The 22,750-nt window shown below is 48.0% G+C and overlaps 1 protein-coding gene and 1 long non-coding RNA gene across 2 annotated transcripts; both read left to right on the top strand.

The window, feature by feature from the left end:
* The first annotated feature begins 1,716 nt into the window (after positions 1-1,716).
* On the top strand, positions 1,717-10,652 carry LOC128825427 (uncharacterized). The gene is made up of 2 exons (XR_008442668.1): positions 1,717-2,279; positions 7,831-10,652. It is a non-coding gene; the product is annotated as an uncharacterized LOC128825427 (long non-coding RNA).
* A 9,369-nt stretch (positions 10,653-20,021) lies between these two features.
* On the top strand, positions 20,022-20,993 carry LOC128825425 (P2Y purinoceptor 2-like). Its single transcript, XM_054007943.1, has one exon. The coding sequence runs from the start codon at positions 20,022-20,024 to the stop codon at positions 20,991-20,993; it is 972 nt and encodes a 323-aa protein (XP_053863918.1).
* Positions 20,994-22,750: the final 1,757 nt, after the last annotated feature.

The following is a 22,750-nucleotide window of genomic DNA, read 5'->3' as shown; positions in this document are numbered from 1 at the left end:
AGCTCAAGAGTGCTACATGACAGCAAAGTATTTTTCTTATTATCTGTGTAAATAATAAAAATATCTGCAGGCTACGTTCAATAGGGCAAAAGACTCTGGGAAATAGCTAACCTCATGCTTCAAAACATAAGGCTACCACTAATTGCCTGGAGTTGGGAAGCCATGTCTCCCTGATTACTGCAACATTTACATTATGGGGCTTTCCCACCTTTCCCTGAAGCATTTTGTCCTGGTCCCTGTGGGAAAGAGGATTCTGTGTTAGATGGACAGTTGATCTGATCCAGTTCAGCAATTACTGTTTCCATAGTAGTCAGCAATGTAAAGGTCATAAGGTTCACTTTGTGTCTTTCTGGGCCCAATCCCTAGCTAGTGTAAATTCTCACAGTTCCATTCAGTGGTGCTAGACCAATTGGATCGGGCCTTGAATTTATCCCTGGAGGGATCCAGATCACTGATGGGGGAGGAGGTTGAAGGGGATCCTCTCTTTATCCCTGGCAGGGGCAAAGAAGTGCCTTTCTTATTATCATTGGGGGAAGAGGTTCAGGCCCAGTTTTGGGACCTCCACTACAGAAGGGATGTGGACAAATGAGAGAGAATCCAGCGGAGGGCAACAAAAATGATGAGGGGCTGGGGCACATGACTTATGAGGAGAGGCTGAGGGAACTGGGGTTATTTAGTCTGCAGAAGAGAAGAATGAGGGGGGATTCGATAGCAGCCTTCAGCTACCTGAAGGGGGGTTCCAAAGAGGATGGAGCTCGGCTGTTCTCAGTGGTGGCAGATGACAGAACAAGGAGCAATGGTCTCAAGTTGCATTAGGGGAGGTCTAGGTCGGATATTAGGAAACACTATTTCACTAGGAGGGTGGTGAAGCACTGGAATGGGTTACCTAGAGAGGTGGTGGTTTTTAAGGCCCGGCTTGACAAAGCTCTAGCTGGATGATTTAGTTGGTGTTGGTCCTGCTTTGAGCAGGGGGTTGGACTAGATGACCTCCTGAGGTCTCTTCCAACCCGAATCTTCTATGATTCTAGACATTTCTACTGTTAAAGGCCTGATCCTGCAGGTCTGATTCTGGCAATCGCTCACTGATGCAAATGGGAGTTTTGACTGAGGAAGGGCTTCTTCTAAAACCCAAGGCAGAATCTTTTGTAAATGCTGCCTCTTGATTTTAAGTGCTGAATAGATGTGGCTCTCTCCATTAGTCCTTCAAGTATCCAGACAAGGCAGACTCTTCAGAGAAACCTTTACTGTTCTGTGAAATATAATGCCGGTTTGTTTTGTATAGCCAGGGGGTCGTGCACAGGTGCTGAGGTCAAGACCACCCTACCTTTCCCATCTTGCTAAATAGGAGAGGGTCCAGAAAGTGGAGAGGGAAGTGCTGGTGTAGTAAAGATTGAGACCTAATGATATTATGTACCCCTTTCTCCTACACTGGACAAGTCTCAAATGCTTTACAGAGTTAAATACCAATTGAAGGTTTAAATAATGAATAATAGCAGCGGGAGCAAAAAAAAAAAAAGAGAGAGAAAAAAGCAAGAGGGGAAGAGATGTTCTGCCTGAGAAATCCATATAGAAAGAATTTGATTTGATACTTGTCAGCTGTGGGTCGCAATCCTAACAGAAATACTGGGAGGAGACCAGCAAGAGAATCCAGATCAGTTGATTTTTGGCATATACAATGCTACAGTTCCTAAGCCTACGGGGTACAAAAGCCAACTCTCTCCTACTCCCGCCAATCAAAATGGATTGTTCTGAAGCTGGATTGCTTGTGTGATAAAAGTGTAGGAAGCTGATGGCTGCAGAGTAATGCAGAAATAGCATGAGAGAGAGAGAGAAGACAAGAATCAAGTAGCAGAGGAGATCATCAACAGCATTAACGGAGACGTCTATAACCTCAGCAGCTGTGTTGATGCTGCTTTCCGTAATAGGCATCAGCCTTCTATCCCTGGGGAGATTTTACAGCATTAATTTGCTCTGCACAATTGCAGCCAGCAAGGCTTCCCTTCAGCAGCAGCCTTTCCCGACCCTCCACCTCCCTCTGCTACAGCGAGAGTGAGAGGCCCAGTAGGAATCGTACCTCTCCAGCTGATCTTCCTTTGCTCTCTTGGCCCAATGTCTCCTGTGCCCAATGAAGCAGATCCCGAAGTGCCCCGAATGGACCCAAGGATTCTGATTTTCCTTCTCTATGTGGTGATCCTCCATGAGTTGGTCAGTGGCTGGATGGAGTATCAGAAGCAGGTAACCAAACCTAAGAAGCAAGTGGGTCCAGTTTGGTCCTCTAGGTGAGTTGATGCTTAATATTAAAGAAGAGGGGACTAGCTGGATGCTTGATTCATGTATGTAAAGACGGGGAAGGTTGCTCTCTTATAGATGGTTACATTGTGTACGTATATCTCCCTCTGCACTGTGTGAATACACTATCGTGGGTTAGGGCTGTTAATCTTTTGACCATGCACAATATAAACACATTGTGGATTTGATTGATAGTCACGGATTTATGCTTATGATTTGTTTTAATGTGGCTAGATACTATAACTGAGCGACTTAGTCTCCCAAACAGCGTATATTGGAGGAAAAGAATGTGGATAACTATATTTCATGCACAATATTCATCAGTGTAACACAAACCTCAATAGAGGACTTGCAGTCTGAGCATTTTAGATTAAATCACTAGAGATTATGTTACTATCAAGTGCTCTCTCCCCCACTCTTTGTTTGGGCTCTGCCCATTATACTAATCGTTTTTTCCCCCTGCACAACATGAAATATTGTGTGGGGAGATGAGGCTTCAAAAGAAAAGCCCCAAATGTCCTTAATACTTACTATTAAGTGTGTGTCTGTGCGATCCTTAGCCTTGCATTCCAGTAACATAACATCCTCACGCTTGTGATAACCGTGTCCGTAATAATTCTGGAGTTTTATGATGACATATTATTTGGCATCAATTCATCAGGCATGTATGCAACACAAACTGCTAAAAGATTAAAGAAAGAGAACTCCTATTCAAAGAGAAAGAGGAGCCATTAAAATGCTGCTCGAAAAAAGCTGTTCCGTTTCCCATCATTCAAACGATCCCAGGTCTCCGAGCCGCTGGCAATAGTGAAATGACAAGCTCCTGGCCTTGGAGCAAAAGGTACCAGTGGCACAATTCTCACTGGGTCACAGAGCCAAAGCAGAAGTGAAACAGCTTGCAATGGCGCCCAAGGGCCACGGAGGGGTTATTGTTTATATTCTATTAGTACCCTAGAGGCTCCAGCCCAGATCAGGGCACCATGGTGTGGGTGCTGCGCATACACATAAGAGACAGGCATGTCCCCAGAGAGCTTGTGGTCTCTAGATAAGACAGACAAAGGGTGGGAACATAAAGCAAAGTGGCTTGCCCAATATTGCACAGGCCAATGGCTAAACTGCAACTAGAACCCAGGTCTCTTGACTCCCACGTCAGTGCCCAAGCCTCTAGCCCAGGGGTGGCCAACCTGTGGCTCCGGAGCCACATGCGGCTCTTCAGAAGTTAATATGCGGCTCCTTGTATAGGCACTGACTCCAGGGTTGGAGCTACAGGCGCCAACTTTCCAGTGTGCCGGGGGTGGGGGGGGGCTCACTGCTCAACCCCTGGCTCTGCCACAGGCCCTGTCCCCACTCCACCCCTTCCCGCCCCCTCCCCTGAGCCTGCCGTGCCCTCGCTCCTTCCCCCTCCCCCCGAGCCTCCTGCACACCCTGAAACAGCTGATCGGGAGGTGCGGGGAGGGAGGGGGAGGCGCTGATCGTCGGGGCTGCTGGTGGGATGGGAGGCGCTGAGAGCGGGGGTGGGGAGCTGATGGGGGGCTGTGGCTCTTTGGCAATGTACATTGGTAAATTCTGGCTCCTTCTCAGGCTCAGGCTGGCCACCCCTGCACTAGACCAGTGGTTCTCAAACGTATGTAATTGCTCCCCTGCCCCAGTGGTGAGCTGGAGCCGGTTCGCACCAGTTCGCAAGAACCGGTTGTTAAATTTAGAAGCCGGTGTAGAACCAGTTATTAAAGGGGCTGGCAGGTGGGCAAACTCCAGTCCGCGGGCCACATCTGGCCCATGGGACCTGCCACTTTGAGCAGCATGGTAAGGGGGCCGGGGCTGGGAGGAGGGGTTGGATAAGGGGCAGGGAGCGGTTGGAGGGGGCGGAGGTTCTGAGGGGGCAGTCAGGGGACGGGGAACGGGGGGGTTGGGTAGGTGTGGGAGTTCTGGGGGTCTGTTGTGGGGGTGATGGTAGATGGGGTCGGGGCAGTCAGGGGACAGGGAGCGGGGCGAGTTGGGTAGGGGGGAGGATCCTAGGGGGCAGTTAGGGTGGGGGGTCTCGGGATGGGGTAGTCAGGGGACAAGGAGCTGGGGGGTTGATGGGTTGCGGTTCTGAGCCGGAGCGAGTGAAGCCCCGCTTCGCCACCAAAGTGCCGCCGAGGACCCGGTAGGGAACCGGTTATTAGGATTTTGGGAGCTCATTACTGCCCTGCCCCCTTCTTTGTATCTGGAGTAATTTGTCTCTCTCCCCCGCCCAGCCAGTTGCCACTGCTCTGCGATCGCCCAGCTCTGAAGGCAGAGCAGAGAGTGGCAGCTGCTGGCCGATCACCCAGCTCTGAAGGCCGTGCCGCTGCCAGCAGCCGTGGCGAAGTAATGGTGACATGGTATAGTATTGGCATCCTTACTTATCTGCTGCTGCTGGCAGCGGCACTGCCTTCAGAGCTGGGCGCCCGGCCGGCAACCATTGCTCTCTGACCGCCCAGCTCTGAATGTGTGCAGTAAGTTTTTTCTTAAAGTTTCTCAGGCCCCCCCAACCCCCAAATACATTCTGTGCTCCCCCCCAGGGAAGCATGCCCCCACCAGTTTGAGAACCTCAGCTCTAAACTGCACTTCCTGCCTAGCAAAATGACTTGCATTAAGATTGGTACAAATACTGGTTAAATGACTTGCACTAGGACTCACAGCCACGGATGCTAGTGAAACAACTTATCCTAACAAGCAGAGCCACCAGTATTAGAAGAATGACTTGCAGTAGGACTATTTGCAGTGACTTCTTGTAGCCAAGTTGGTCTTTCATTGGACCAACTTCCGTTGGTGAGAGGGACAAGCTTTTGAACTACACAGAGCTTTTCTTCAGGTGATAAGCCTAATTGTGTTATCACTGACATCAAAGTCAAAATTCTCACAGTGGGGCAGGAGGGATAGCTCAGTGGTTTGAGCATTGACCTGCTAAACCCAAGGTTGTGAGCTCAATCCTTGAGGGGGCCATTTAGGGATCTAGGGCAAAAAAACTGTCTGGGAATTGGTTCTGCTTTGAGCAGCAGGTTGGACTAGATGACTTCCTAAGGTCCCTTCCAACCCTAATATTCCATTATTCTAATTTGCCTTGTCTAGAGTTTTAGAAGACATTAGCACATGCTAGCTAACACTCTCTACAGCACCTTTGAGCATAGTCCAGACAAATCCTGAAGGCAAAATTCACCCTCTTCCAGAGGGGCCAACACTAAGAGCTAGGTGTCAGGGCATGTCTACCCTAAGAGGTGTGTCTTTAACTTGGGTTGGCTAACTTGGGTTAAAACAGCAGTGAAGTGGGGTAGCCATACATCCTCTTTTGGCCAGGACAGTCCCGTTCTTAAGCCCTATCCTGGCTGTCCCAACCTTTTGGGGCAAAAATGGGCATTTGTCCAGTTTGCTCTTGAAAACGTGATCGGTTGGCAAGAGGAAACAGGACAAATGCCCACTTTTGTTAAAAACGTGGAGTGTGGAGGAATGTGGCGGGGGAGGGTGAGTGGCAATGCCAGCCCCATGTAGGGGGAAGTAGGGCGCAGGCGAGCAGCGACACTACTCCCATTCAGGCCAGCCCCACACGGGGAGAAGGGAAGGGCTTGGGCTAGCCCCATGTGGTGTCCCGTTTTCCCTTTGGGAAATATGGTCACCCTAAGTGAAGACAATCCACTTTTAAGCTGGGTGAGCCGCTGCCCTATAGGGTTGTACTGGAGCTCCTAACCCAAGTTAAAAGCTGAGTTGCCGTGTCTTCACTGCTGTTTTAATTCAAGTTAAGTTCATACCTCCTTTTTTTTCATGGGGGGGAATGTCACCAGTCTGAATTTCATGTTGTGATTCAGCTAATCTCTACTATGCGACTCACTTCCCCCACACGTTCCCATGAGCCCAGCTTCACTCATGAGCGTTTAGGCAAACGTCGTGATGTTCTATTTAGAAGCTGACATCACGGTCACAAATACGCTCTCTAATTGCCCAGTTCAGGGTGGAGCAAAGCCCATCACGTCCAAGTTTTTAAGGCTGGCAAAGGCAACCAACAAGCAGTTTCTAGCAACGTATCATGGAAAGCAAAAGTACAAGCAAACGTTAGGTTTGTGTGCATTTATTTTGGGTGTTTTAGAAGAATATCTACCTGTAGAGTGGGGCTTTCAAAAGCACCGAAGACAATAAGCAGCACAAATCCCGTTGGCTCGCAGTGGGATTTGTGCTCCTAGCGTCCATGGGCACTTTTGAAAATCCCACCCTCAGATTCAAAGACAAGTTGCCCCTGCGGCCGTTGGTATTGCAACATTTAGACACTCCTGATTTAGTAGCTGGCTTATTACAATAACTAGCAGCTTTGCAGCATTGATGGAGTTCCCAGAATCATCCCAGTTTCAGAAGCGCTAAGAGGAAACGGGCCAGACTTCCACGCCTGTGATCTCAAACCCTTGCGTAGTAGGAAGAGAGCCTGAAATATAAGCCCTTGTATTGGAGACCTGAGCTAAAGTTTTGGGCAAGCTTTGCTGATATAAAGCGAAGTTAGCAAAAGTCAGGCTGTGAGCAAACGTCAGGCCCTGCCTGCTTTCAAGTTCACAGAATCTGGCAAGAGCAGGGCTGATATTGCAGAAACACAAATTGCTAGGCACAGATTACTCACGCAAACACATTCCAGAAGAGTGGTACCAGAACATCCCAGTAACAAGGATGGTACAAAAACATTCCCCACAGATAACAGGAACACACTGACCCCTCCTAAAAGATAAGGTCAGAATAACAGTGTAATAAATAAAAGAGGTTTTAATCGAACCAAAATGTACAAGGTGATGGGTGATAATTCGCCACGTCAGGAGGCAGTAACTAACTATGTCAGAGGGGCAGTACTAACTTGTGTGTTTCAGGGTACAAAGAGGTATCTCTGAGAGAGTGTCTTGGTCCAGCCAAGGGGGGAATGGAAAGTCCCGCCATTCACTGAGCTGTGTCCATTGCCACGGGCATACGTCTTAGAATCCTGGTAAAGTCTTTCAGGTGCTATTACCGTGCTTTGTCCACAATAAACCAGGCCTGGTGCCTTCGTACCTTAACGGCTCCTGTGGTCATGGAGTGGTTCACTCGAGGTCTGCGGTGCTGGCTGGCTGTGCAAAGCTGGGGCAGTGTAACCCACACACCTCCTCAGTGTGGTGTTCTGTCCCATCTAGTGGTACCGAGACCACTTAGAGAGAGCGTTAAATGAGTCTGCTCTACAGCCAGTTGGCTTTTAGCTCAATCAGTAGAGGCTCATGCACTAAGCTCCAGAGGTCCCAGGTTCGATCCCGCCTGCTTATAACCGGGGTCTATCAGCATTACAGCAGCACGCGGTGAGATCGCACTCATACGCAGACTAGCAACACCTTGAACTTCAGGGAAAGTGCAGGTCCTCATCCAAACCGATCAAGCATTGGCCCTTACCTAGGAGTCTGGGATGCTCCTCCTCTTAAGGCCCATTCCTGTGCCTAAGGTTATCAGCTCACTGACTCCTAGGGACTGACTCCTAGCACTGAAGCATATCAGTAACAATGGCTCATTTTATGTTTTTTGTAGCTTCACACGATCAAACCACTCTGGCTCCTCCAGGCGTTTGCTGCACTCGGCGCGGAGAGAGCGGTACCGGGATTGGCGGAAACCGGGGCGAATCATCAGGAAGGCATGAGGATGCCTCGTGGGTCCTTTCTGAAGCTTGGCATGGGATGCTCACTGATCCTGAGACACACAATCCCTTGTGAAGTCTGCACTGTGAGGGCCACCTACCTGTCATCTTGCAGGAGCCAGTGTGAAAGCATCCAGGTACCACAGTCTGCATCTCTGCCTGACACGTCTCTTCCTGAGACTGACCAAGCTTTTATTGCTCCGAGATTGCTGAGTCTGGCACAGCTGAAGAGGCAAGAATAAGTTTCATCCAGGGATCAAGGTGCTGTTCCTCAGTGAGGACACACCCGGACGAGACCCATCACAGCCACTGTGTGAGATCAGCCAGGGTGGGGTGATGTTTATTTTTGTCACGCTGCAAAGAGAAGAATGAGCTTGTCCACGTATTTCAGAAACATCCATTATTGTAGCTTTTCGGGGTGACTCTTCTTTTTCTTTCCTAGGGCAAGTGGGTTGCACTTAACTCCTACAGAGTGAAATTCACCCCTCTGTGGAGGGCCACACGCTATTTCAGTCCCACTGAAATTCTAATTTGAGGACTTAAATGATGGACAGGCAAAATTTTCAACAGCCATTGCTGATTTTTGGGTACCTAACCTGGGACACTTTATAGGGGCCCGATTCCCAGGAACTCCTGAGCACCCACCCTCTAAAAGTTAGTCTCCTTTACGGTGTCTCAATTTGGGCATCTAAAAATCGCAGCACTCAGAATTAATCACTTGTGAACTGTTGGCCCTCTGCACAGGAATGACTCTCACTCACAGGGAGAAAAGAACTGTCTCTTTCTTACACCCACCACTCTGAAATGCATCTGAGACATACAGATCCATCTCACTGCATGGCATAGCACCACATTAGGAATTAGTCCACCTGCTAAAATCTATTCATAACATCTCCCAACCAGCGTAGTTCGGATGGATCTGAGTAGCAGTGCCTAATGTAACAGCAGCTTTTGAATGAACAGATAGATGGTGCTGAAAGATAGTGTTTCTCTTAGTAGAGTCTTTATTTGAAGCATTGACATTATGGTGTAGGGAAAAGTCTCAGTTTTCACCTCCTGCAGTCACATGTAGCCGAGTCAAATTAAGAATGGAAGAGGATCTGTTACTATTGGACGGACTCTTGTAATAAGCTTCACATGTCCTCTAAAAATGAATGGTGTCCTTTGTAGGTAGAACTGGCTGCCTTATTTGTTGAACAGAACAGTCAGCATGAATGTAGCTTTTTTTCTGTGTGTGCCTCTTCCGCTCTCTGATTCCTTCTCTTGGATTCATTATATGGAAGGCTTCACCGAATGTTTTTCAACGTTTGTGGTGTTGGTTGTTTTCAAATTGTTCGCTTTGACTATCATGGTGTGTGACTGACCCCTTAAGTCACATGGGGTTGTGTCTGCTCCCTGATTGGGTGATTTCAATTTTTTAACTTAGAGAATCCAAACAATAAGTAGCAAATAACTCACTTTCTGGTACTGAATTTCAGTGAATACCAGTCATGCCAAAATCTGTGGCACTGTAGCGAGGCGACGACTCACCGGCGTGGCGCCTCCTGCTGGTTGTCCTGGGAATTAGCTCTTCCAGCCCGGAGCGCCCTCTGCAGGCCGGTGTCTCTCCTGCCGCTGGCCCCCGTGTCCCTCCCAGACCCCGGTGCCCCTCTACATCAGGGTTCTGCCCCCAGCAGTAACCCACAATCTGGGTCTCCCCACCCAGGGGAACTCCCAACCCTCTATCCCCACCTCACCTCAGTGATGACTGCCAGTCACCATCTAGCCCCCGCTCACTGGGGCAGACCGCAGTCTGTAAACCCCTCATCATCAGCAAGAGGATTAGGACCAGCTGCCTCTGCCTATCTCTGGGCTGCCCCTCTGCAGCCCTAGTACCCTCTTGTGGGCCCTTAACTCGGCCTGCAGCCTGGGGCTTTGCTAGGCTGGAGCTCCCCAGCTCCCTCTGCCCCTCCCCAGCACTGCTCCACCCTAGGTACCCTCCTCAGCTCCCGGGCAGCCAGGTCCTTCTCTCTCAATGAAGCTAGAGAGAGTGTCTCCCCTGCCTCTGGCCCTCAGCCCTCTTATAGGGCCAGCCGTGGCCTGATTGGGGCATGGCCCCCCCTGTGGCTGCTTCCCCCCAATCAGCCTTTCCTTTCCCAGCTGCAGCCCTCTCCAGGGCTATTTTAACCGCTCCGGGCAGGAACGGGGTGGCCACCCCGCTACAGGCACGCTTCGAATTTGTGGGCATTTTCAGAAATTCCCAGTGTGTCGTGAATAATAAATAACAGAACCCCTGAATAACAGCAAACCAAACACAATGTGCTTTAGTAGCGGAAATATTAGGGAACCCCTTTTTTTCAAATAGCTCTAGTTCTGTGGGAGAAACATACAATTGGATTGTTTTTCCTTGCTGTGCATGGTCTGCTGGCCCCTCCCTTGTCTTTCTAGTCTTAACATGAATTTGATTAAGAGCAATTGTATATAAAAGGTGGTTTTACTTAATTGTTTGTGCAATGCATGATGGGATTGACCCTGGTTATAAAAGCCAAGAACCTGCCCTCAGCTGAAGCCACTAGTCCTGGAAGCTACTAAGGGTGATGCAGTTGGGCTGTTCCTTTGTTAAGGAAACATTAATGGGTGTGAATACCTGGTTATGTTGACCATACGATCGGTTTATATTCTGTGTTTACTTTTTCTGTAGATCTTCAAATAAACTGATTTACATGTAAAACATTCAGACTGTCGTCCTCTTTGCTCATTCCTTGCACACCTCCCAGCAGTCTTTGAGTTCAGTGGGCAGAATCCACCCCTGCGCTGAGCCACTTAGGAGACCCAGTGAGACTACTTGTTCAGTGAGGCGCTATTCAATGTGGCTGATGGTATCAGAATAGGCCTTAAATAAATGCATGGTCCTATTAAAACAATAGGACTGAAATGCACCAAGAATGAACTTTTTATTGTCTAGAGCAGTGCTTCTCAAACTCGGGCCGCCGCTCGTGTAGGGAAAGCCCCCGGCGGTCTGGGCTGGTTTGTTTACCTGCCACGTCCGCAGGTTCGGCCAATCGCGGCTCCCACTGGCCGCAGTTCGCCGCTCCAGGCCAATGGGGGCTGCAGGAAGGGCAGGCAGCACATCCCTTGGCCCGCGCCGCTTCCCGCAGCCCCCATTGGCCTGGGACAGCGAACCGCAGCCAGTGGGAGCTGTGATCGGCCAAACCTGCGGACGTGGCAGGTAAACAAACCGGCCTGGACCACCAGGGGCTTTCCCTGAACAAGCGGCGGACCAGCTTTGAGAAGCACTGGTCTAAAGCATGTTTTAAAAGAAGCAAATGTCCTTTGCTAAAAGCCCCAAGCTCAATACATAATGAGTGCCTAGTGCAAAAGCCACCCTGCAGTGTGGCCATCTGATGTCCTTCTATTCAAACCTGGAGAGCTTGTTTTAATCTGTTGCTGTGAGACACAGCACCAGAATTCAAAGATGCTACAGTCATGGTTAGTTTCACTTGTACTCTTTATAGTCAAAGAAACCACAAGTATCTTTGCATCCACAGGGGGCATCCTGCAATATGTTAAGCTGTTTACAGCATCCAATCTTACTAATTCTCTCCTCACACCACTATGGGCAAAGCCATGCCTCAGGATCAAGGCCAACTCCATACTTAAGCCAACTTGAATAGAAAAAGGATTAACAAAAATTAAAGATATAATACAAGATGACAGACTGGCCTCCTTCGAGGACATGTGCAACAAATGTCAGCTACTGCCGGCTCACAGTTTCTTCTTCAAGGATTCATGCAAAGATATGTGACAAAGTGGTCCGTTTCAACTCTCTCACCACTAGAAGAACGTGTTATGCAAAAGTCACTTTGTAGGAATTGTTTATAGGTGGCTTATTGCATTACACACTCAAACTCTGTCTCAAAATAAAATGGGGAAATGACCTTCGCCTTGCAGCTGGGAGGATAACTGGCTTAATCTGAAAACTACCTCAAGTTCTTTATCCCTGCGATTCTTCCAGAACAAGATATTAAACAGGTATTACTGGACTCCAGAATGAATGCTGGAGATGCAAACAGCCCCATGCCAACCTACCACACATCCTCTATACCTGTCCAAAAATGCATGTCTTCTGGAACACTATATTCAGTGCTTTCTCAAACCCTTTAAGCATTGCTCTCCTTCTCCAAGCGTGTGTATTTTAGGGGTGCTGGATGTTGGTATGACCAGGTAATTGCAGTAACTAATTTTAGTGGCCAAATAAGTTATTTTGAGAAAATGGAAATCTGCAATTCCTCCCTTCTATACAGCCTGGCTTAGTGAGCTCTCTGCTGCTGCATCAGTGGGAAACTGAGTCTGTCTAATAGCGACGCTTGGGGAAAACATGAGACTGTGCGGTGACCCCTGAAACGATTGTGTCCTTTTGCAGTTTAGTATATATTAGACCCCAATACTCAGAGGTGAGGTTCAGATTTTGTCATAGATATTTTTAGTAAAAGTCACGGGCAGGTCGCGGGCAATAAAAAAAATTCACAGAAGCTCGTGACCTGTCTGTGAATCCCTGACAAAATGGGGAGGGAGAAGAGTCCAGCACCTACAGCGGCTGGGGGCTCTGGGATCCCCTCGCTCCCCACTGCAGTGGCTGGGAGCTCTGGGGCCCCCTATGGGCCACTGAAGCTGGGCTGCTGCTGGGGGGGCCCCTTGCCATCCGCCATGGCTGAGTGGCTGCAGGGAGCCCCGTGGCCTGCAGCGAGTGGGAGCCTTGGGGTCCCCCGTCACTCTCAGCAGCTGGGAGCTATGGGGTCCCCCCACTGCCTATGGGGGCTGGGAGCTCTGGGTCCCCCTGCTACCTGACAGCTAGGAGCTGCTGGGAGCCCGACGCCAGCTGCGGGTGAGAGACGGGGCTGCTAGCTGACAGCTCCAGCCCCGGGGTAGAAAATGTCACGGAGGTCTCTGAAAGTCACAGATTCCATGACATAATCGTAGTCTTTCTCAGAGGTTATGTTCTCACTTATTTATCTATTTAGTCACTCGAACAATTGATGGCCTGCGTGACCTCTACGGGTTTGGGCGGGGGGGGAGGGGTTGTTTGTTGATTTACTTGTTTTATTTCCCCCCCCGGGTTTTACAAATAGTGAACACTGAATGTCATTATTTATATGGTGTTTCCATCTTGTGCACGTATTTATGTTTTGTTTCATTACGTATTTATATGTTATATAAAAACAATAAAAAGAAAGTTAAAAAAAATAAAAAGAAATTATGGCCCTTAAAAGAAAACCACCCCCACTAGCATGACAAAAGCCATATCCCTATTACAGGGGCCACTTCTGCTTCACTTTGTGCTACACTTTGCACGGGGCCTCAGACAAGAATCTGAGAACTGGAACCAATGCAAACAGACACGTCTCTGGCACAAGACCAGCCTCAGCAACTGCATTATGGCTCCCGTTATTTTTCAGTTTTGAAAACCAATCAAAGGGCTGAAATATGTAATTGTAAGTTCAACCCCACCTACAAAGAACTCCATGGCCTTTGAGAACTGCTGGACAACTCCTGAAGTGCCAGACAACGGCAGGACAGTGCCTGGAGTAATGTGGCTGGTTGCAGCCGTGGATTTGTGATCTTAAACACTGCCCCAAATGCTCCTGTAGGGACATAATAAATAATAATAATAATGCCTAGGTCTTACTAGAGCACTTTTCATCAGTAGAACTCAAAGCTCTTTATAAAAGAAGCAACTGTTTGAAGTCTCCCCAAAGCTAAGAAAAGCAGTGTGGTCACACGCTCTAGGGTTAAGGTTGATATGATTGCTACGCTCTAACCCACTCTAACTTTTCACAGAAACTTCCCTTTTGGGCTGAAACTTCTTAGAGGAACACTGGGGCTGCCACGCCAGATCAGAGCAGTATCCATCTAGTCCAGTGTATTGTCTCCAATACTGGCCAGTACTAGATGCTTCAGGGGAATGCACAAGAAACCAAGGAGTGGACAATTTTGGAATATCCTGCCCATAAGGGAAGTGTGTACCTAACCCCCGACAGTCAGTGATTAGCTTATGCCCTGAAGCATGAAGGTTGCCCCTTATGCATTTTTATATGGAGATATACCTATCTCATAGAACTGGAAGGGACCCTGAAAGGTCATTGAGTCCAGCCCCATGCCTTCACTAGCAGGACCAAGTACTGATTTTGCCCCAGATCCCTAAGTGGCCCCCCTCAAGGATTGAACTCACAACCCTGGGTTTAGGAGGCCAATGCTCAAACCACTGAGCTATCTCCCCCCTGTGGATGTTTTGAGATTCATGCTAAACTCTTGCCCTCAATGATATCTTGTAGCAGTGAGTTCCACAGATTAATCGTGAATTATATAAAAAAGTATTGGCCTCAGTACTCAGCTTGAAAGCTTGAGCAAAATCCATTCACCCATTTTCAAGTGGTATAAAAAGGGAAGGAGGGACGGGTTTCAACAGTACACTTTTTCTGCTGTAGTCCCATTTTGCAGGCCGTTTTTTTGCACACAGCCAGCTGAAAAATGGCTCAACTTAAACATGACAAATTTGGCATGGGCCTGGATCTCAGGGAGGAAGTCATTTTGCTAAACATAAAATAAAACCAATTTCCTCAGACTTTGTGGACTTTCCCTCAAATCGGGTGATGTTTGGGGTGTACAGTAGGCAAGGTGAACAAAAATGAAATCCTGAGTCCCCAGAAAATGTCATTGGATGGTCCTTTGTGAGTTGATCTGGATGTCAAGGAATAAAAAGGGTTTGAAATTGCTCTCCGTGGCATTAGTAAGTGTGACATCTTTACCTTTAGGGCCCATGGCTTGTCCCTAGGATTATACTGGTCTGGAGCCTTACTCCTGGGTCAGCCACAGGGATATCAGCAGAAGCAGTGTCATCAGTTTCCTCATTGGATATTAGGAAACACTATTTCACTAGGAGAGTGGTGAATCACTGGAATGGGTTACCTAGGGAGATGGTGGAATCTCCATCCATAGAGGTTTTTAAGGTCAGGCTTGACAAAGCCCTGGCTGGGATGATTTAGCTGGGGATTGGTCCTGCTTTGTGCAGGGGGTTGGACTAGATACCTCCTGAGGTCCCTTCCAACCCTGATATTCTATGATTCTGTGATTCATTGAGTAGGTAAATTCCTGGCTGATCCAACCTGGGCTGATCTCTCTATTCATCCTTATTTCCCTCATGGGACTGGTGTGAGGGCTTTTCAGAGATGGTCTTTGGATCAGCACTCCACTGCCCAGCTACTTTCATTACTAGTAATAAATGGGTGTAATGCAGATGTGCTTCATGGCCAAAACTGAGATTGTCTAACTCATCACAGCTGCCCAGGCCACCCCCACCTGTCAAACCCTGCAATCAGCACACCAGGTGTGGGTTTATCCACCACTCTGCAAGACAATGGTAACCCTCTGCCTGCCAAGCTCAAGATGGCTCTGTACTCCCTATAATCTTTCAGATTGGCTCCTTGTTTCCTCCTGGATTTGTGTATATTATTGGGGGGAACCATTTCCAAGTCTGTTTTGGAGCTCAGATCCCGCTCGTCCCCTGGCAGACTGATCCTTTTCTGAGTGGTACAATTCCACCTGGGCATAGGCGGTGCTTGAATTGCTTGGAGGAAGGAGTTGGCTGCCTCAAGGCTCTGTTGTCTCTGCAAGCCCTGTAGACACCACAGAGGGAGATGACCAGGAGCTCACAAGCTCAAAGGTGCTTTTGCAAAACAAGTACTCAAACTGTTTCCTGGAACACTATATCACCCACTTCTGTTGCTGACTGAAACGCCCTAGGCTGCTGCAGTGTCATTGCCGAACCGTCTCTTCCTCCTGAGAGTCACCTAAGCCTCTTCCGTCCCATCAGCTCTGCCTCTATCTGCAAGCTTGAATGAATTTGTATCCATGTGGCTTCCAGCTGGGAAGGCTGCAACTCAGCTGGTGAAGTACAGCTCCTCTCCCTGAGAAGGGTGGTAAGTTTCCCCCAGACAGCTTGTTCAAAATGGCTTATTAATATTCTGTTTTTAACAATCAACATGCATATGAGATGATAGCCAAAAGCCAAATTCACCATTCAATTAGACCCGGGCAACCCACCCACCCCCGAAGTCAATAAGGTTGCATGAATGCCAAGAGGGGGGAATTTTAACGCCGAATAGTAAACCAAAAGGATTGCTTTGTGCGGAGATCCAGGGTCAGATTCTATTCTCGGCTCCTCTTAAATCCAGAGTAATTCTATTTACACTGGTGTGACTGAGAATAGAATCTGGCCCTTACGTAATTACAAAGCTTATGGTTTATGGCTTGTATAATTCCATGTCACGTTAAATAACGCTCAATTGGCTTTTTCTGGTTTGTTTTGTTAGTTTAAAGCTGCTCTCAATTTACTAGGCAATTCCTGGCCCTTTTCTTTGTACTGTACCTCAAATCTTCTCCTCTTGCATATCATTGTAAGTCCTTGCTCGGACTCTGGTGCCGCCGTCATGCGGTGCTTGATCCTGCACTCTTTACTCGGGCAAAACTTCCCTGGAGAGTAGGATCAGGTCCAAGAAGGGGGCTTTGAACTGAGTCCAGTCCTGATCTCACACTGGTTTTATACCACTCTTGTCCTGATGTATCCCCATGAGAGGAAAATGAAGCCCATGGCCTTTTATCCTTGTAGAGCGGGCAGCTGCCTGTCTGAAATCTGTGGTCGTTCTTTGAGCCAACAAAGCTACTGCTCTGGAGAGAGCAGAAAGAGTCCACTCCAAATGTGTCTATAGCTTTGAGTACAGTGTCACTGCCCGCTGAAGTAGGTGGCCCCTAACATTTGTTGTCTCGGACTTGCTTTGGAAAGCCATGTAGGCTGCTTGGTTTGGAGGATCCTGTTGGGAGGCAGCTACGGGTTTATGATGCTAATCTGGAAGGAATTGCTTTGTAGCATAAAGTAGCAAGAAGCAGAATTTGCATCACCTTCCCTGGTAGCAATTTGCAATTATATAGCAGTAACTCTTCTCACCTGAGCCTCATCGGGGCTTTGCAAACAATAATTAAGCTTCAACAAACCCCTGGACTGGGTAATAATTAAGATTCCCCCATTTGACAAAGAGGCACAGAGTGGTTAAAGTCACCCAAGGTGTCTCAGGGCTGGTGGAAAACCGAGGACTTGAATCCAGATATCCTGATTCTTGGTCCACTGTGCTAACAAGCAGATAACACTCCCCTCTAAACCCCCTCACAAATCCTTTAGCCAGTTCTTTGGAGAGCCACAATATAAAGACACCGAGTGGCCCTGAAGTGAACAGAAAGATGCAATTTAATTGTCTAACTCATTCTCTCATGAGAGAATGAAACTATGTACGTTCTAAGAATACCTCTGTGACTGTGGGGGGACAATGAACATTCTCACGCTCACTTCCTCCCACACACGGCTCCAGCCACACCCAGCTAGCTAGCTAACAATACATAGCTCATTGCTGTGAATGTGGTCTCCAGAGACGAGTCCTGTGAATGTCTTATACCCCACGTTATGGACCCAGGGCAGGAAGAAGCAGTTGCACTAGCTCGCTGAGGGTGCCTGATAGGCAGTCTGACATGAGCTTCCTTTCCGGGCCTGTGCAGGCTTTAAGATGACTGACGAAAAATGAGAAGTAGTGTACGGTACGCCGTAGCATTTTGTCCAAAACACTGTGGCATTTTGGGGGGGACAACACAAGCTTCGAAAGCTGAGCAGTGACTGATGTTGCAGGGTGCCTACGTTTATGCACCAAAATACCTGCACCTCAGTGCAGATTTAAGAGCCTGAAATGTCTACTTAGGTGCTTTAATATGGATATACATCGTGGGCGGCGGATTGTCATAAACATACAGTTAAGGGTTAATTCCTCTTTTACCTGTAAGGGCTTAAGAAGATCACATAACCTGGTTGACACCTGACCAGAGGGACCAATGGGAGGACAACTGCTTTCAAAGAGGGAGGAGGGAAAAAGTCTTTGTCTGTTCTGTGTGGGCTGTTGCCGGACAGGGAGAAGGAACCATCCCACTCCTAACAGAGTAGTAATTAGAGAAAGAATTTATTAAATTACTTTTTTTTCCCCTTAAAAGAAGAATTTTAATTAAAGCCAAAAAAAAAGGTGAAAGGAATACCTCTGTGAGATAAGAAAGCAAGATAATCTCACAGACAACAGATTCAAAACACAGAGGATTTCCCTCTGGGCAAAACTTTAAAGTTACACAGAAACCCAATTTGATTCTCCCTCTATTTTGCAACAGAAATTTAATACATTCCTTCTCTAATTACTCACTACCGTGTTAAGAGTGGGATGGTTCCTTCTCCCTGTCTGGCAAAAGCCCACACAGAACAGACAAAGGCTTTTCCCTCCTCCCTCTTTGAAAGCATCTTGTCCCCCGTTGGTCCCTCTGGTCAGGTGTCAGCCAGGTTATGTGAACTTCTTAACCCCTTACAGGTAAAAGAGGAATTAATCCTTAACTGTATGTTTATGACACAGGTATAACAGGCCAGGGGAGGATAAACTTTGGCCCCGCCCATGCTCCACCCTCTCCCCCAAGCTGGCAGGAGCCCGGGGGGGTTCGGCTGGGGCTCCTCCGGTTGTGAGGAAGGGGGGGCGCTCGAGGCTCTGGCAGAGGTGGGGTACGGGCAGGGCCTTGGGTGGAAGGGGTGAAGCTGCGTGGCTCTACCCATGACCTCCATCCCCAACGTTAGGCTCCCATGTTTGAAAATTGAGCAGTAAACAACCTGTCAGTGGGGCTGAGGGCTTCACTTGTGTGGGCCCAGGTGATGGTCAATTAAAATGAACCAAGTCCCATGTGTGCCTGCCAGGTCACAGCTCTGTGTCCTGCCCTGAAGATTCTAATTAAAAGAGCAGCATTTGGGGGTCCCAAAGGGGAATCCCGTCTGGTCCTTGTTGGCGGGAAGAAAGGTAGCTGTGTTACAGGGCTTGGGAGGTGGAGGGGTTAACACCAGGAAAGACTTGGGGGGAGTGGCAGAGCAGTCCATCATCACTCTCATCCCCTCTGCCCTCCCTCAACAAAAGACCCCAGGACTGGTGCGCTCTGAAGTAGGGCTTATGCTCAACAATATCAGATATTGCTCTCCTGAGTCTCAGTACCTGACCTGGGAGGCGTTTGCTGCCTCCCAGCGCGTTGGGAATTTCCTGCCGGGATGATTTTCTGACAGCAAATGCAATTTCTGCAAAATCAAAACTTTCGGGGGGGGGGGGGGGCGGGGAGAAATTCCAATTTGCCATCAGGAAAATTGAACTGAAATATTTTCTTCTGGGTCAGATCCACCTGAATTACAAGACCCATAAGACAATGCACTGAGAGGGAAATGCAGTTGAATATTTCATTGAACGGGTGTGAAGTCTTTCTAAAGTGGATGATTCCAGCATTTTACAAGTGGCTTTTGGAACCAAGTGTTTAAAAATACACTGGGTCAGGGCTCATTTGTTCCAACGTTTCCCCTGGGGTAGTCAGTAATGCCTGACATTACTGAAGAATCCAAAAGTGCTTCAGAAAGTATGCTACACAACTGAAATGCAGCCATCTCTGGGGCAAAGGGCAGCAATCAGCCATGTAAAACACCTCGCACAACAGTGGGAAGAGGGGAAACTTTTGGCCAAAGCCCCTATTACTAAGAAAAACATCCCAGCTATTTACAGGTCCATGGGGAGCAGACAGGACTTCAGTTCTTAGGACCCACCTATAATAATTTGCTCGGTGCTTTAAATGTAACCTTTTCGCTTTCCCCGTAATACACTGGGAAAATTGAACCCTGGTATAAGCAGGCTCAAAGCTACTGTTTTCCATGGGTTTGCATTTGCTTATGAAAGAGCAAGCCAAATTCAGCCCTATCTACTGTATCTCATTCTTTGGTTGGCTAAATACTTAGTTTAATATGCTTGGCAGATGCCGTTAGCCAAAGGGACATCATATTGCAGTGGACTTGCAGGACCCAGTAACTGTGCTGCAGACCTGCTTCTGACATACTTCCTGGCATTGTTCTAAAATTCGGCTCATCGTTATCTCATCAAAGGAGAAGAGGGACCCTAAAAGTGTCAATACTTTCTCTTTCTTGCCCCTTCTGCTGCAGGTCACCCAAAGTATGGAGACTTCTTCCCAATTGTTTAGCGCCACCAGCTTTCATCCTGTCACGAACGCCAGCACAGAGTGCAAGCCACAGGTGCTGCCCCATGTCATCCCCGTCCTGCTGAGCATTCTCTTCTTGGCCTGCCTCGTTCTGAACAGCATCAGTCTGTGGATATTCTGGTTCCATATCAAGCAGTGGAATTCTGGCATGATCCTCCAGTTCAACCTAGTCTTAGCGGATGCCCTTCTTATTCCCATTGTGCCGCTGATTGTTGCCTATTTCAGCATGGGCAACAGCTGGCCATTTGGTCAGTTCCTCTGCCAGCTCAAAATCTTCATCCTCAGCACTCACTTATATGGCAGCATCTACTTCCTGACGCTCATCAGCATTCACAGGTACATTGCTGTCGTTCACTACAGCTCCAGGACCCTTTGGAAGAAGAAGTCCTTCCTGAAGAAGCTCAGCTTGTTTGTATGGTTTCTCCTAAGCATCCAAGGGCTGCCCTTGTTCGTCGTCCTCAAGACTTCATCCATCGATGGCTCTGTGAAATGCATGAGTATCCATCAATCGGAGTTCACCTCTCTTTACTTGTACTACAGTATCTTCCTGGTGACGGTCAACTTCCTCCTCCCCTTTGGCATCTCCTTGACCTGCTATGCCTTGCTGGGAGCTACCATTGCTAAAATGAACAGTACGAGCCTCCGGGGCAGGGTGATGAAAACGAAGTCCTTACAGATGATAATGGTGTCCCTGGCTATCTTTGTCATCTGCTTTGTGCCACTGCATGTGAGCCGGACCATAGGAGTGATTGTAAAGTATTACGACCTGTCCTGTGAGCGCCTGCACCAGGTGGAAATTGTGTATTATGCCTCTTGGCTTTTCACCATGGTGAACTGCTGTCTCAATCCCTTGATCTACAACTTCGCTAGTGAGAAGTTTAATGAGTCCTTCTCAAAATCCCTGAGAAAATTCCGGTTCTTAAAGTGAATTTGCAGGATTCAGGGCCCATGCTAGCACTTCCAGGGGGACCGGTCAGAGGTGCTGTCAATTCTAGGAGCCAGATCTTCAGCAGTGCCAGAACTCTGCTCGACACAGTTTGGAGGCAGCAAACGTGGCTCTAAAGGTGCGTCTCCCCTGCAATGATGGGGTAGGATTGCAGCTCACGGAGAGACATCCAAGCTTGATTTAATCTAATTCGCTTGGGTACCAGAGAAGTGAAGCTGTGGGAGTCCCCACTTCAGTGTATGCTGTGCACGGCCGCCTGCAACACTAATTACTCACGGGGGTAGTCCGTGCTGAAGTGCCTGCTGCTGCTCCTTCATTGCTTCCGTGCTCAAGCTAGCTAGATTAAAGCTAACTCATGTATGGCTACATGAGCTGGAATCCTACCCTATGATTGCACTGTAAACATACCTTGATCCCCAGGGCTGCTGGATGTCAGTTCACCCCCTGGCATAACTTAGAGCAACCTCAGGACTGCTCTATGGTCTACCAGCTATAATGGTCTCCAAGGGATCATTCCTGTAGCCAGGGGATCACTGGAGTGTAAGGGTGTTCTTGCCATATACTTCTCCCAGTCACCCCCCACCCCCCGCAAACTGACAGCTGTAAGGGGAAATCCTCAGATAGCTGGATCTACTAATTTTTGTTTTCCTTGGTGCTGCTGGAATGGCCCAGCACAGCTAAAGTGGGGTTGACGATTTGGACCTAAGACTGTAAACTAAAAGAGAGTTTCTCACGGTTAGCAAACCCAGTGAAAAACCCCATTTCTGCAAAACACATCGAACCCTTGTCTTCCATGTAAATCATAATGCAGTTTCTCACCAGGAGAAAAAAATGTCTCTGAAGGTGACGAGCAATGCAAGGTGCAGGACTTGTGAACCCAGTACAAAAGCATATAGGAAAGAGAACCTTCCTCCAGGTGAACATCCTATCCCCACTTCATGGCATTGGCTGCAGAATCTAGAACAGGGGCAGGCAACCTATGGCACGTGTGCCAAAGGCGGCACGCAAGCTGATTTTCAGTGGCACTCACACTGCCCGGGTCCTGGCCACCGGTCCGTGGGGCTCTGCATTTTAATTTATTTTTAAATGACGCTTCTTAAACATTTTTAAAACCTTATTTACGTTACATACAACAATAGTTTAGTTAGATATTATAGACTTCTAGAAAGAGACCTTCTAAAAACATTAAAATGTATTACTGGCACGCGACCAATTTTTATCTTGCAGGATGTTCACCTTACACGGAAAGTGTGCTTCCAAAATATGCATTTAAGCTAGCTATATTTATAGTGTGGTTTTACAAGTTACAAAACTCTCTGTACGTCACTAAAACCCAATCCACCCATTCGCAACTGTTCCTTAATTTAATAATAATAATAATAAAATATATCATAAGAATGGCCATACTGGGTCAGACCAAAGGTCCATCTAGCCCAGTATCCTGTCTTCCAACAGTGGCCAATACCAGGTGCCCCAGAGGGAATGAACAGAACAGGTAATTATCAAGTGATCCATCCCCTGTTGCCCATTCCCAGTTTCTGGCAAACAGAGGCTAGGGCCACCATCCCTGCCCATCCTGGCTAATAGCCATTGATGGACCTATCCTCCATGAATTTATCTAGTTCTTTTTTGAACCCTGTTATAGTCTTGGCCTTCACAACATCCTGTGGCAAGGAGTTCTACAGGTTGACAGTGCATTGTGTGAAGAAATATTTCCTTTTGTTTGTTTTAAACCTGCT

This window comes from Malaclemys terrapin, chromosome 17, assembly GCF_027887155.1.
Source record: "Malaclemys terrapin pileata isolate rMalTer1 chromosome 17, rMalTer1.hap1, whole genome shotgun sequence".
Taxonomy (NCBI): domain Eukaryota; kingdom Metazoa; phylum Chordata; order Testudines; family Emydidae; genus Malaclemys; species Malaclemys terrapin.
Note: the sequence above shows the minus strand (reverse complement) of the source record. Positions and strands in the feature narration are given on the sequence as shown.

Coding starts and splice junctions, on each gene's coding strand:
- LOC128825425 (XM_054007943.1), top strand. CDS start 20,022: ATGGAGACTTCTTCCCAATTGTTTAGCGCCACCAGCTTTCATCCTGTC.